Raw genomic sequence first — 16484 nt, 5'->3', positions numbered from 1 at the left:
CGAGTGTTTTCCATTAACTGTTGAAAGTGATATCATAACTTTTGATATAGGCATCAAAAATTGTCTATGGTGGGCTAAAAGTGGCGATAGGCCAAGAACACGGTGGGCTAGCAAACAGAAAACAAGAGTACCATTCCAAGAAGCCGAAAATTAGTTTCGTTACACAACATAACAACAGATTGTCACTATTGTTATGCAAATGTTACGTAATTTTGATGCATATTACATTATTTTGATGTAATTTTGGCTTCAAGACAATGGTGGTTTGAAGATATGGCGGTTTCGTGAACATCCGCTACTAAAACTTTCGCTTTTTAGGTTTTTGCTGATTCAATTTGGGAAAGCAATTTTTCGATTTTTCAATAAAAACTTAAAAACTGGTTTGCTTTATGCTTAAGTGTCAAAATTTGTTTTAAAAAAATGACTAGTGCATGGATTGCTTGATTGTTCAAAACTTAAAAAACCAAAAAAGCGAGTTAAGTATTTGAAAAAGAGAAAAACAATAATTGTAAAGTGAGTTTTTGATAAAATTTTCTTCTTTTTACGTGTCAAAAGGAGAACTTCTCTGTGTTCTCAGATACTGCTGAAGTTTTTATCGAAAGTTCTTCAGATACAAAGGTTGTACTAAAAAACTTTTTAAGAAATGTTTGTTGATGTAAATAAAAAAAAATTACCTTCAGGTAACAATGAGCGAACGTTTTTTTTTTCAAATATCGGATATGCTTCCAAAAAAAACAACTTGTAGCACGAAAAATGACCGAGCAGTTCATTTTAATGAACTGAGGTCAATTTATAACTGCGAGTACACATAAAAACAAAACGTTAAAAGGTTACATGGTGCTTGATATGTTAAGAAATACATTTGCGGTGTGTAAGCGACAAAAATGTGTGCATATTAGCCTGCAATAATTGCTTCAATTAGATGTTCTTCTAAATTAAATTTTAAGGTCATTCGATTGAGCAAAATAGTATAAATTTGTTTTTCACTAACTTAAATTTTGGCAAAGTGTATGCAATTCAAAAATGCAAAATTGTATAGACAAATCTTGAAAAAATTAGCAAAAAACAGTAGTTCTCTTACATGAGCCTGCTCATTGACACATATGGTAAAAAAGTGTTCCCGGACATTTACAAACTAAGATGAGACGAAAATAATCAAGGCAGCTACGCTACTTATCAACGATTAGTTGAACAAGCTACACGGTTTTGAAAGAAAACCTCATTTTGTTGATTGTATCTGACGATTTTTACTTTTATAATTTTCTCTACAAAAATTCTGACTTAAAATAAGGGGGGTTAGAAAATTAGACGATAAGCAAGTTAGATGGATCCAATAAAACGGAATTTAGACGTCAAATTGTTTTTGCAAAACTAGCATTTTAGACAGAAAGCAAAGGGCTAACAAAACTTATTCCTTGAAACAGGTTTTCAAAATTACAAAATTAGTATCGGATCCCATTGCATATCAAAACATTTATGACAATTGATTTATAAAACGTTAATCTCAATAATATAAAACATTTTGAAATGCATAAGTAATGCAATTGCGGCATGTGAAAATTGCGGAATGGGAAAATTGCGGCATGTGAAAAGCTGATTTGCAATCAAGAAAGCGCGAACGAAAGTTATTTGTAGTCAGTAAACAAATTTCAGACACGAACAAAACAATTACGTCTAATTTCCCATTTTTGTAATTTTGCATCGACATATAAATTAGTTTTTTTTTGGTCACGTCTAATTTTGTTTTTGTCTAATTTCCTAGGGCCCGTGTAAAATAGTAGTATGAAGCCATTGGCGCAATCAGGAATGAGTTTGTTTTCTTACATTTGGTAGTAAAACTCAAACAATAAGGATGCAAGTCACATCAAACTAAGCAATTATAATAATCGCGCATGCTAAGTGGCACACGTGCAAGACCTTTAGACCTTTTAAACTAACTAATTAAAACACACAGTCTGATATAACCAATAGGGAGCTCTAAATTTCTATGTTGAGAGCTTGACTTTGCTTCCAATTATTTGAATGATTAATGTTTAAGAAACTCAGGGGTGATTTTTCAAAAATTTAGTACAAAATTCGTGTGAAAAACTAAAAGTTAACTGCAATTAAGCTAAAATTAAAAAAATTCAAAAAAACTATCTGAATATTATCTTCTGAAAATTTTCCTTGAATCTAATAAAATTTTCGTTTGCAACATTTTCTGTCACAGATTTTGTTTTTGCATCAAAAGTGTTTTGCTTAATACTTTTAGATACACATCCATAAATCAAGATAATTTATGAGAAATCATTATGAACTCTTTAAAAAAATTTAGTTCAATCAGCAAACATAGAAAACCCAAAAAAAACAAGACTGCTCGTATCAGGGCGAAGCCCCGAATGTTCCGACTGACTGCCTTTTAAGGTTTATGGAGCAGCAGTAATAAGATAAAAAATTAAAAGAAACAAAATGAAATGAAAATTTTTTTTTCTAAAAGTTGAAATCATCCCCCCCACGCCATATTAAGTACAAAAAGATAAATTTCGTTCCTTGTAACAAATCAATTATGGCACATATGCTTCGTTCAACAAATTTGGAACGATTTATAAGACGGATTAAATCTCCGCTTACGCGTTAATAGCGCGAATTATATCGCGCGTTAATTGTCCCAAATTGGTCAAAATGGCCAAAATGGCAATCTTTAAACCCTCATAACTTTGCGAAAAATGATCACAGGTGAAATATCTTTTCAAATTTAAGCTCAGGATAACAATACCTTTTGAATGATATAAAAAATTCCGTCAAAAATGGCTAGTTAAAAAGTCGAAATTTGTCTGAAGAAAAAAAAACCACCCCGAGCACAAATATTCCGTTACTTTCGTATCGAAAGTCGGAGCAACAAGGTAACATATTTTTCAGAGAACGTAAAATTTTTAATGGCGTTGAAAGTTAGAGTTTAACGAAAAAATAAAATTGGGAGCTCATCAAGCCGCTCAGAAAACAAATTCCAAGAAGGTGAAAGGGCGCAGGGTATGACCCAGAAACCACAACTGCAGTTAATCTTCTGAAAAGTTTGCAACAGTTATAAATTGTTTTCAGGTTTTTTTTTTACTTTTCACGGTGAAATATATATTTTTTGCTCACCTGATATCTCATGTGGGTTGAGCATTGTGTGCGATGACCGATTGCGATTCGAATTATGTTCTCGTTTCTCTCAATATCCCACTTGACGTAATCCTCCACTTTTTCTAGAATAATCTGCAGTTTTATTACATAAGTCTTCTTCATGTCTACATCTTTGCGCACATTGTTAGAAGTGGGGTCACGTAAGGTCATGTTGAGGATTCTCTCTTTGCCCTTGAGCAGTTCTTGGAAGCCCGACCCGAGGCCGTAGAACTCGGACTCGACCTTCAATTTCTCGACTGTTGTCAGATCTCTGACCCCGGCTAAGGAAGCTGTCCGAAGGTAAAAGAGAATGTGTTCGAAACATTCGGGATCGCGATCGAAAAAGAGGTCCAGTTTTTCCAAGGGAGCCGCGATTGAAGAAGGGGAAGATGACGAGGATGAGGTTGTTGCGTAACTGTTATACCCACTTGAGCCATTTGTGGTTATAACACTATTAGTATTGTTATTATTACAAAATTGGGTTCCCCCGTTTTGCTGAAAACCACTTTGTTGACCCCCAAAATTAGGTGTAAATTTGGAGGGTTCGTCCTTGGGAAATGAGGGTTGATTGTTAGACGCGTATTGTTCCTGAATAAGCTGGTGAAATTTGCTAGATGATCCGCCGGTTGCTAGAAGTGTGTCTTTGTATGTCTCAAAAATTCTCCCGCTAACGTTGACCCGAATTATATTGTTTGGGTTGTGGCTCATTTTGGGCAAAATTTGGACAACGAACTTAGTTGTCACTGAGTACTGACAAGTTATTTTCTAATGGGTCAGAAAATGGAGCCGAGTTAAGGTCGAATATGAGAGCGAAGAGAAAAGTATGTTAAGTAAATTTAATTATAGGTTGGAAATTGAATCGATAAAGTAAAGAAATTATAGGAATCAAGCTGAATAAGGCCAAGATTATAATGAAGAAAGAAAGAATAACTTAGAAAAAATCCGAGGCTAAAATCTATCTTCCGATCTGAAAAGATTAAAAGATTCTGGTATAGGAAGAAATAATCTCATAGTTTTCGATGGCCCTGCCTCTAGTTAAATGTCGTTTAAGTCCAGGTTATATAATCCTGCATTCTAAAACAAAATAAAAGACATTTGAGGACATATTAGATACACGAACGAAACGTTTTTTATTCTTTCATGTTGCAAAAACTGAAAATTGATGCAGAAAAATGATAATTAAATTTTGAAAAAATTGTCGCCGTTTACAGGATGGTTTAAAGTTACTCAGTCAGACTAAATTATCATTTGAAGCTTCTTAAGCCGGAAAACAAATGTGGAAAGGCGATGATAAACGGTTGTAAAAGACTAAACCAAAATAGCCATTAGACATTTCAGCTTTGAATAGCGGGGAGGGGGAGGGGGATGGGGGGATGGGTGTGTGGGGGGACGGGTCTGGAGAATCTCTGCCTGAATTGAACTTGGCTTACCACTAATCAATGGTGAAATGTGCTGGTGGGGCAGTAGTCAAAATTAAGAAGCTTTTTCCATTTGCAAGCGAAAGGGAATTGTTTGAAAATTGAGCTGATGTTGAGCATATCTTGGCAAGAAGAGTAAAGACGCACTGAGGCTGATGCACAAGCAAGGGTATGGAAAAGAGAAGAAAAAAACAGTAAGTGAATTCACTATAAAGCTTTACTCGCATCAGGGGTATCAGTACGTAGGGAAATAGTGTGCAGTCACGCAGCTTAAATACATTGAACGTTTGATTTTTTCCTTCTTTCCAACAGCGCGTCTATTCAATGCTGTCTTAAATCCTTTTAATACCATTTCAGCGTGCGCTCAATTTTGATTCATTATATGCCGAACTGATCCTGCGACAAGCAGTTATATAAGTCTCCGCCCTCATTTCAGGTGGGCTGAGTCTGCAAGGACAAGTTTTGGGCTCTCAAAGGGAAAATAAATTTTATTTTATCTCAAAATGTACCTTTCCTTTTAATGACTTCACTTTTTCAGCGAATCTTATGAAGATTAATGCTCTTTGACACATTAATTATTCATTCATGACCAAGAAAATTTTATCGCTAGATGCCATTTAAATAGGATGATTTTATGCGCTTCGAGAAAATAATTTATGGCTGTGTTTGAAATCATAAAAACCGAATTTAGTTCGAGTTCGACTGGCCTTTTTTGTCGTGTAATTGTTCCGACTTTCAAAAAGAGTGCAGAACATTTATGCTAGGGGTGTTTTTTTATTCAGTCTATTATCGAATTCTTAAGTAAGCATTTTTGACAGAAACTTTTTATACCATCAAATATAATATATACACCTCAAATTAAAAAAGATGTTTCACCTGAGATCATTTTTTCTTAAAGTTATGGTAGTTTAAAATTGCTGGTGAGGCAATTTGGGATAATTAACAAACGATATAGTGCGTTCTTATAATACGCGTAAGTGGCAGATTGATGCATTTCAAATTGAATTGATGCAATCATTTGGTCGCTTAGACAATTAGCCGTACGTTTAACAGATGCTATGGTGGTCGAATGAAGGCAGATCTTCGCGGTCGCGCCAACGTGTTGCGAGCTTGCCAACAGAGGGTAGGACTCAATATAACAATTAGAGCCCGTTATCGCCGAGAAACGGCGACGCGCACGCAGCTCGCCTACCGACGACTTCAAACAGAGAGTCGGCTAAGCTAGAATCGTATAATTGAACTACGTCTGGTTTTTGAAATTCTAACGTCATATTATTACATAAATTTTGTATAAGTTCTGATGTTTGACAAAGCGGATATTTGACATATCGGATGTTTGCCTTATACCCCATTTGCTCCTATTATTAAGATATAAGACGCTCAACACATCCTTTTGTTTTGAGCAGACTTCATTTGAAAGTGACTATTTGACGGTGTTCATTGATTCGAGAGTGATGCATTCAAGCAAATGACGTTGAAAAGCAGTGGTTGAATCATTTTTAACCTTCTAGCAAGTCTTTTTATTGTTCCAACTTTCTTGTTCTTGGGTGGTTTTTTTTTCTTCAAACAAATTTCGACTTTTTAATTAGCCAGTTTTGACAAAAAAATTTTTTATCACTCAAAAAGTATTGCTGTCTGAAGCTTAAACTTGAAATAATTTTTCAATTGTGGTTACTTTTCGCAAAAAATGAGGGTTTTAAGATTGTCAGTTTCATCAATTTGGGACATTTAACGCGTGATATATTTCGCGCCATTAACGCGTAAGCAAGGGTTTAATCCGTCTTAGAAATCGTCCCAAATTGGTTGAAGAAAGCTTATTTGCCATAATTGATTTGTTAATAGGAGCGCAACCAATCACTTTGTAAATTGCATGGCAGGCGAGAGGGCTGATATTCACAAAACAATTCAAATTTTAAACTTTTTTTTTTCATTTCGTTTTATTGCATTCGACTTTTTATGTTATTACTGCTCCATAGACTTTGATCGGAACATTCAGAGCTTTGTCTTGATGCGAGCAGTCTTGTTTTCTTTGCTCGCAAGCTCTTAAAGAATTTTGAAGATTCACGTAATGAGAAAAAAAATTAGACAAGAGTGCTCGTATATGTTTCGACTGAATTTTGAGGCTGATAAAACACTTCAGTCAAGTCAAAAATTGATAAAATTATCGAAAAGAAAAAAAGTACAAAGATTTTTCTTTAGCGTCACATATTCTAGCAGATGACTTGCCTCAATTACAAATAGAAAAGAAATTTACGCGCAGTGACAGATTTAAGGGGGATGCGATGGGGGGGGGGGGGGGTATGCGATTGAAGGATTCGACCCCATACCGACATTTTTACTACTTTCAGATATCCATTTATGACTGACCGACCCTAAAACTTTTCTAAAGGTGCATTTGGCGTCAATATATGCTAATGTTGAGGGGGAGTGCGCGACAAATAAACGCATAGTGACCAAAGTTACAATTTTCAAACTCCAATGTTGTTACAAAACTAATCAAAGATGAATTTGTTCACCATTGAGCTCCAGACACCATCTATGAGATAGTTTTTTAAAAAAAAATCTGCTAAAAAGGTTTAGTTAGGAAGAAAAAACTTGACTGAATAAAAAATTAACTCTAGCATAAATTGTCTGTAATTGCTTCAAAAGTCGGAACAATAAGTCCATCGAAAGGCTTTCATACTTTTCAATTTTATTTACAACTTTCTATTCAGCCAACTATAGAGCATTAGACCTAGTTCAGACCTTTGAGAACCTGGTTCTATCAATTTATTGGTTTGAAATAACTTCTAAGCCAGGCCAATTTGCTTAATTTAGAAATATAATAACACATGAAAAGCTGGCACATAGAAGAGGGGAGCCCTGAATGTTCGTAGAAACAATTAAAGAGTCTGAGTTTGTTTCCGGAGGCAAAAACAAATGAAAAAAAAAAACATTTTTTCAATTTTTTTTCTAAATGTTCCACCCCAACCACACGCAGTGTCAAATACAAAAAAATCAATTTTCAGGTGAATTAGCGCAATATTTGGATGAATAAGCAAGTATTAATTCAAATTGAATTAATTTCAGAGCCGGGTTAATTTGCCACGGGTTAATCAAAAACTGAATTTTCTATGAGAATTAATTATCCAAATTTGGTCTATGGACAATTTTCACAACCCGAATGACTTTACAAAACTAGTGCCAAAAGTGAAAAAATTTTGTGCTCAGGGCATTTATTTCTTTTAGACTACTTTGAAATTTCCCTGCAGAACCAACCCACTTCGAGTAGAATTATTTCGTCACATTCTTCCAACAATAAAACGCTTGCTATTAATTAGAATTGACAAATTTTCTTACAACTTGATATAAAAGGTCACAGGAGGAAAATTTTTTCAAGTTTGCATTTCATCAAAAGCCTTATTACTAATGTAGTATAAAAATTCATGTAGCATATTTCGACCAGGGGCAGATTTAATCGGGTTCAGTAAAATACTCGTCCCTTCATCTTAATGAGTGAGCACCAGAGGGCAGGTGTAAAAAACAACTTTGCGAACGCCGTATAAGAAGGTTGCTAGTGGCTACAACTCCCTTACTATTATGAAAAGATCATTTATAGCACAAAAATGAGAAACAAATCTGTGCCTCTCTTCAGTCAATACGTGTTGGTATTTTGCCCCCTGATTTGGTTATGATAAATCACTTGAAATGATAAACACTTTTTCTGCGACTCAAGACAGTTTTTTTTGGGTCTATAAAACTTTCACGTGGTACCACTATTGCAGCCGAAATTGGTCAGGCTGTGGTAGACCTGAAGCTAGAGGTCAAGTAAGGGCAATAAAATAAATGAAGTCACCAACAGGTCGCCAGCAAAAAAAACGGCTTCAACCGCCAAGTAGTCTGGAGAAAAATATAAAGATTAGTTTGGATAAAAATCAACCAGCTTAGTGCTAAAAAAATTAACACTATGCTGTTTTGAATTAAAAACTGAGATTTTGAAACGGATCAAACGGAAACTTTGTTATTTAGAGCTGTTCTTGTTTTGTTTAAGAGAATCAAAATGAATAGAAAATCAATGACCCTTCGAGACAATTATATTTAAAGAAAATGACCGAGGCAAGTAATTCGCTCAAGTTAGAACTTCATGAAAACAAAGCCTCTTTGACTTTCTTGAAGATTTGGTACTCTGATTTTCAGACCTCTAAATTTTCTTGCTGTGAAACTCTTAGAAGAAAGTTAAGGGTGTTGGAGTGTGTAGCAATTTAGCTGGTGTTTGTTTTTAAGACACTGAAGGGGCGCATTTTGTTCTAATATTTCGTCAGAGCAAAGACATTCTAGTGGCAATTAGACCTCTGAATGCTTTTCAAATACATTTTAACAAATAAAAGCTTAAAATTGAAGTCTAAAACCTTCAGACTGAAGTTGCTTAAATCAAAAGTATCTTTCAGGACCGTCTTTGCCAGAATTATCTCAACTTGGCTGCGTTAAGTCTTTTCTTAACCTACCGGTTGTTTATGTGGAAGTTCAAGATCATATAATTAAACAAAACCATCTGGGTCTGTGAACAATAAAATTTCAACCGTCTTAGCCCTTAAGGAGCCCGATAAATTGAGTTCTACCCGGCTTAAAATGTAATCCCAGCTTCAACACGTGAACGAAAGGACAGCGACAATGATTTACGCAACAAGAATCAGAAAGGCACAAAGTAGTTCAAATTGTAATATGGTTCAAACTCGTTTTTAACTTAAGGTAACGGAAAAACTATTCTCTCATTCATTTACAGACAGAAAAAGACGGCATTTAAAAATAAAAAGCTCTGATTTGTGTTGTGACGGCAAAAACTCCCTGCTTTCATATTAAAGCATTCTTTTATTTTATGCTGCTAATTATGTTGCGTTATTTTCTTAAATTAAATATGTTATAGTTTCAAAAAAAGTGAAGAAGCTAGAAAAAGTTGGAATCAGCATGGAAGAAATAGCCTGATTAACCAATCATCCCAATCAGTCTTCATATGAAACTTTGCGTCTCTTTAGACAATTTCTCAAGGAATTTTTTTCCACTCAATGGATTTTCGTACCCTTCCCGATAAGTTGTGAAGTTATGATAACTGGAGCAAATATAAAGGCTGACTAACGACGGCAAATGAAATTAGAAACAGTTCCCAATCTATTTCTCTGATCAAACAAGAGCTCAAACCTCGTTCACGCCGGATAGAAATCTGGGAAAAGACCACCACGCCTAAAGCAACAATTACCCCCTTAGATTGCAAAGCAGAACCCGGCAACCCGTATTTAAAGAGCGCTAAACCCAATTGTATTGTAGTATGACGTTTATTTCACTTTAATGTAGAATGAGAAAGGTTGCTTGTATCAGGAAAACAACCCTAAATTTCTGACCGCCGCCTAAAGTCAGGGCATCGAGATCTGTCATTTTATCAGAGACACTTGTTGCGACAAACAAAAGTAATTTAAATTGAATTCCGCATTCCGCTTTTTTCTTGCGTGCCAAACAAGTTTTTTCTCTGTACCACATAAGTGTAAATGCTTAAAATCAAAAGTTTTTGTAAAACTTTTCAACTGGAGCATGATTTGGTCAATAGATGCATACGTCTTAAATTCTTGGTTTCGAAACCTTGCTAGGACGTACGCAAAGTATAACATCTAACTGCACAGTTCAAAGTTGGTCTTGTGAACTAAAAATCTGGTAAATCAGACAGTCGAATTTTGATCTTCGCCACAATTTGCTTTCTCAATCCGACATCTGTCGTTGTAATGGAACGTTTTCAATGGCCCCAGATGTTTTCTTATTAAATTAATATTATACGCGGCGGGATAAAAAATACGTATACCCTTGGTGCACACTCTGATGCTTAACAAGACTCAAGACACATCCAGCTGCTTAGAGATATTCTCATAAGCATGCATATATATAATTAATATACGTTTAATTAAAATATAATAAAAGATTAGCTTAAAAAACGTTCGTTTTTGATCAACTTTGAAATGATGATCAATCACAGGTATTTCAAAGCTTAGCGGATTACTTTGCGGACACTTATATTGGTGCTTTTCCAGGAAATAGACGCATCAAAGAGAAGTTTGACATTGCTGTATGGCATGTTTTTAATTTGGTGCTCAGCGGTGAATCTCGTAAAAATAAGGCATCAGAGGCATGGAAAAGCAGCTTCAAAAAATTATTGTCGATAAAGAATACATCCCTAACCAAGTTCATTGTACATTTCAAAGATGCGCAAAAAACATGCCAAAGTCAATATGAGAAGCCGGTGATAATATGAGAAAGTCAAAACTCCAATGTTCAATCGTCAACAAAAACTTATGCAAAACGCAAGTAATTACAATGAAATGAACAAAATTTTCATAATTTTGTACATTCAATTTACACATATTCTTAGAAACTTAAGCAGAACAAATTCTTTTTAATTTTTGATGTTTAATGTGTGTTTGATGTTTCTGGTTTGATTATTCGATGATTGAAAAGTAATTGACTCTAATAAAAAATATTTTTTTAAATCTTATTAAGACGAATGTCTACGGTTGAGCTATCTGATTTTTTTGCGGTTGAATTGTCTGTATTTGAAATTGGCTGAAATTTTTTAAACCGAATGTTCTCTGCGCCCTAAACACTCTATAATAATCGTGTTCGCTCCCTCAGAAATATAGACAAGTAGCTCAATTTAATTTTACGTTTTCCACTGGATGAATGTTTCAGAATAGGAATTTTTCATAATAGGAATCACAAAATAGTGTTCACATTTTCTTCATATTTGTTCTTATTTTTAGGTATTTTTTTTATCTACAGGGTTAATTGGCGAGATTATCTCGCGAGACGGCGGGGGATGGGAGTTTTTATTCATGGAATCAGATGTGATTTGAAAGGGCGGGGCTGTATATTGGCTGCAGGGAATTTATGTTAAAGTTTTTACAATTCCATATTACCATCGACTAAAACGAAGCTAATAATTTTGGTCTCCCACCTTAAAGAAGCTAGACATTGAAGCAGACAATTGAATACGACTCATTAGTGAAGTTAGCTAAATACTGAAGAAAGTGTTTCAATCGTCAGGAGGGGCAATCAAAAACTTGGTGCGAAAATGCCCTGCCTGTGCCTACTCATCTACATAATTGTGCTCAGGAGGTTGGCTGCTGGTTAAGATGAAGTCTGTCCTTCTCATATTTATTCCTAAGCCCTTAGTTTGTTTTTAGGGCGTAAATTTATCACATATTACCAGATTTGCCGAGTATGAATCGACTAACTACGGTCTTTCCCGGCTACCCAGATTGCGAGAAAACTCGAATCGATTGACCTGGAAGAAGATCCCTGCGCGCTGAGTAATGCAGTATTTTACACCCTATTGACCGATTAGATTTTGAGCAGGGGTGGCTTAGGATTTTTATAAAACAAAAAATTTCCTCAAACTGTTGAGGTAGAGTGACTTGTTTGATTTTCAGCGCTATTTAGACTGGACGTTGCAATTGGACAAAAATTGATTTAATTATGCAATTGGCTAGTTCGTAAATAAAACTTCTCTAAATCTTACCTTGCTCTTGAAGAAATTTTGAGCTGCACTTTCAAAAATGTTAACTTCAATTTCGAACAAGCAACAAAAATGAGCCAAAACAATTGTATCAAATTATTTGAATAGAAAGGAAAAATATATCAAACCTATTGAATCAACAGAAAATGTTACTATGCAAACTAAACAGATGTCTCCAACAACAAAAAGCATGTCATACTTTTAAGCTGGGGCGTATTAAGGGAGGGGGGCTTCTTCTTAGGATTCGACCATCTTGCCAACCAACGGGTCCCCCTTTGGTATTATATTATGACCTCCATTTTTGAATGACTGGCCGTTATCTTTTTTGAAGTTAAGCGCGCCGCTGACGCCAAGATACAATGATTTTTCAAGAGGAACATGCGCCGGAACAAAAAAAAACTTTCAAACATGCTCAAAAACGGTTTTTTTGGCCTTTTTTAAAAAATGGCTTCGGCATGACAATAGTGTTTTTTAAAATCTTTTGAAGAGACCTCGGAAAATCTATTTGGTCGAAAACCAAATACACACTTTCCCCACCCCTCGAAAATATCCTTAAACCACAATTGGTTTTAGGACAGGAAAAAAGACAGGTTAACCCGTTGCTATGCAAAAATGTTAAACAGTGATTTTTTTGCATCATGATTTATGATGGAACTGCTTCAAAAATGGTTCAACTTTGTTGATTTAGGCTCTGATCAAAATCTTTTTAACTGTGATCAGCACTGAAAATTAGGTGAATCATTAATAAAAATAGTAACTGCTAAATAGTAACTGCATCGGCACGGAGTTTTGTCTTTCAAAACGAAAAAAAGGCAACAAAAAAGTTCAGTTCAGATATCAAATGTTTTTACTCTAGCAAATATGTTCTCTCTGCGAAATCATTGCAAAATTACATAAAAATTTTACAAAAAAAAAATAAATTAAAGCAAAGATTGACGCAGAAGCGAAGCTACGCTTTGCAAACTAAAGCAAAAAAACGATAAAAACCAGCTCTATTAAATGAAAAAATAAATATCAAAAAATAAGCCTCAAAAAAGTAAAATTTTTTGTAATAGCTCGGATCCGATCCTTCGACCTCGCGAATTGAAGTCTCACGTTCTTTCGTCTGCGCCACAAAATCATCAAAAGTCATATAATAGCAAGAAAATGAGATCAGCAGAGAACAGATGCTATGAAATTTATACGGCGTAAAATTTATCGTAAACAAACAGAAATTTGGTTAATGAAAAATTGATTTTTGATTGAAGTTTTCTAACCTTAGATTTCTGATTGGCATTCCCCTCCAAAATTATTGCAGACAAAATAGTTTCTTGAGATCGACCTAAGAAGCAGATGTTTCGTATTCTCGCCACGCAAGAGACAAAGAGGGATTAATTCACCCAAAGGATCTCATTGAAACTCATTCAGTCCAACATTCAATATTCGGATTACAGCTTTGGACACTGCGGAATATTGATTGACAACTACTTACATCGATTTTGGAATTAATTGATAATAAAAAGAACTCGATACTACTAGTTGCAATAAATAATGGATGATGTTAAAATGTCCGTCGCTGGCTTATGCAATAATTAATGTTACAAACAATCCAGAAATTTGGTTCATAGCTTGTTTTTCAGGCTTTAAAAATGAAATTGTGGTTTCTGAACAACTGCAGCTTTTTACGTGGCTAAAAATAGCCCACTTATTACCATATCTCAAACTGTGATAGAATGGACGTCCGTCCAAAATGAATAGTGTCTCTGAATTTGGGCTGAATGGTGCGCAATTTGAAGGAAAATAAGGGACGCTTCGGTTTCCAAGTCTGAACACAATTTGAACAATGAGAACAGATTAGTTCCAAGTTAGGTTCCGAAAAAGGTCTCCACTTTCAAATCAACTGAATTCTTTTTTTCTAAAATTTATTTCAGAGCCTTGCGAGCTATTCTTTATCTGCATAGTTTTACTAAATGAAATCCCAACACGTTTTAGCTATAAAGGGTAAAAAGTGTTCTTTTTGAACTTGTTAAGAGTTATGCTAATTGAATAGTATTCCAAGTGCAGGTGTAGTGCATCCTGGTCAATTTGGGTGACGCGCTTGTAATTGTCGATCGTGGGCACAAGAACTGCCCTTTTTATCCAGTTTTTCCACAGGCAAAATGAGAGGAGGCGCTGTCACAATGTGAACAAAAGACGAGGGCCACAAATTGAATTATGGTGCAAAAAAAATAATTTTCAAAGCATTCGACGTTCGATCGTCCCCCAAAAATTGAACATTGCACTTACCACGGATTAACATTAATATCTATTCTGTAAGACCAGTCAGCAGGGCAATCCATATTGCGAAAGGCGCTCCAAGCACAACTTCAAATGAGTAGAATAAGTCCAACAGCGGGCTTTTATAGTCTTCAATTCTCTCTACAACGTTTTAATATGCCAAATATTGAGCATCAGACCAAGTTCATGCTCATTTCTGAGCAAAAAAATGAGCAATTGAAAATAATGAAAACAATTGCTCTAAGTCAGCTTAAAGCATTGCTTAATCAAGGAAAAAAACTAACTACTGAAGCGTAAAGAATTAACTGCTGCACTTTATGAACGAAAATGAATTCAATTGTTGCAAATTAAAAGGATGAGCTGCAAAAAAAATGAAAGCTAAAAAAACTACTGATTATAATTACTTCCAAATCGGCAGAAAAATTTTGTAACTGTTTAAAATTGCTTAAAGTAAGATGCCTAAATTAAAGTTGTGATGCAAAAAAATGTGCGATTGAGTTGCTAGCAACCTTTCAACCGGATCTAGAAAAATGTCTGCTCCGTATTTAATCCAACCATTGTGGCGCTGTGGAGCATCGGTAGTGATAGTGCCGAGCAATCTTATGATTGCAGGTTCAATCGTACGTGCGCTGCAATATACAAGGTCAGCTCTTGCAAGATAGCCATAGCTTAGTTGACTTTAAATAGTTAACCTTCGCGTGAGGCCTCTGATTGGTTAACTTAAAAAAAAATAAAAATTGGGGAGGAAAATTGTTTTCGCGTGTGTTTCAGTTCTTTTTTTGTTTTCCACGCAAAATCAGATGCCACAAATAATCATCGGACTGGGTCAATTAATGTATCATGTAACAGCTTTTTCGTCGTAATTTGGACAAAACTAAAAAAATTTCAAAAATTTGTCCCAGTGTCGAGAAAAACTTATTTGAAGTTGTTGAGATATTGTCTAATTTTGAGCGAGTAATGCATTCGCGTAATGTTATTTTTATAACAATTGGACGTTTAGGCTCAAACTATTTTTAAAATGAGGATTTTTTTAGAACTTCTTTTAGCGCTTTTCCTTTTTCGGCCATAAAAATGTTCTGAAAAAAACTTAAGTTTATTGCATTAAAAAAATATAACATTTTTGACAATTATTTTTGAAATTTTTTCTAAACATTTTTTGAGGCTAATTGTTCACTATTAAGCCTAATTAGTCATTTTTTTTAACGCGTTTGTGAAATTCTTTTTTCACACCATAGGCAAAAAAACGACACTAAAATGAAGACAAACAACAACGTTTTTTTTGTAATTTTTTCTATGAATCTGGTGGGCATTCTGTACTACTTGCACAGCAACCGGCTATTATTGTTGTTGCCACCATTGAAAATGAGGAGGTACTTTGTTTTTGGGTGAGTTTTAGTTATTTTTCCACGCAATGCCACGAAAATTCCAAAACTATTAATACTCATCCGAATGGGTTGAGTGATACATCATATTACAGCCTCTTCAGTCGTAACTTTAACGATTTGAAATATTAAAAAAAATTGTCCAGTGTCGAGTAAAACTGGTTTGAAACTTTCGAGATTTAGTCTTATTCCGAGTAACGCTCCGATTTTACTCGGAATAAGACGGGGTAACGCTCGATTTTCATAGATTATATCGTTTTGAATATTTCATTTAGCGCTTAAATAGAAAAAAGAAAATTTCCTTAAAATTTTTTAAATAATTGCGCACAAATTTAGAAAAAACTTAAAAATATTTTTAATTCGCTATTTTTTCAGTTTTTCGTGATGCTGAACCACTCACCAATGACACCACCTTTTAAAAATTACACTATTTTGAAAAGTAAAATTTTTTTTTTTCTATTTTCTCAAGAATATGATCCGAAGAATCTGTGCTACTTGCACAGCAACCGGCTATTCTTGTTCCGAGTTATGAAGAACAAATGAAAAATCAGAACTCCTTAACTCGTGTATGGGTAAGGAAAGTCAGTCAATCGGTTTTATTTATAGGCTAACAGTTCCGTAAGTAAGGCAACCAGTAGATAAACGCCAAAAACTGATTAGTGCTAGCATTTATGAGACCATAAGATCGATTAAGCATTGTAAAGACACGTAACGATTGCAGATGAAAAGAACTGTGAACCAAACATACTG

General features: G+C 34.8%; 1 protein-coding gene across 4 annotated transcripts in view; it reads right to left on the bottom strand.

Annotated features, from left to right (window-relative positions):
• Nucleotides 1-16484, bottom strand: part of LOC134839008 (uncharacterized) — a 35778-nt gene that overhangs the window by 10050 nt on the left and 9244 nt on the right. Inside the window, exons 2-3 of one of the 4 annotated variants that reach the window (XM_063854387.1) lie at nucleotides 14362-14493; nucleotides 3124-4218 (exon numbers count right to left, since the gene is read on the bottom strand). In XM_063854387.1, coding sequence (XP_063710457.1) covers nucleotides 3124-3852 — 729 coding nt within the window. In that variant the 5' untranslated portion in view covers nucleotides 3853-4218; nucleotides 14362-14493. Of the gene's footprint in view, nucleotides 1-3123; nucleotides 4219-4574; nucleotides 4996-13352; nucleotides 13811-14361; nucleotides 14494-16484 lie in introns of those variants that run through there. The other 3 variants (XM_063854388.1, XM_063854386.1, XM_063854385.1) reach the window with 3 other exon arrangements.

Source organism: Symsagittifera roscoffensis, chromosome 2 (assembly GCF_963678635.1).
Source record: "Symsagittifera roscoffensis chromosome 2, txSymRosc1.1, whole genome shotgun sequence".
Classification (NCBI taxonomy): Eukaryota; Metazoa; Xenacoelomorpha; order Acoela; family Convolutidae; genus Symsagittifera; species Symsagittifera roscoffensis.
This window is presented reverse-complemented; position numbering and strand designations above follow the sequence as displayed.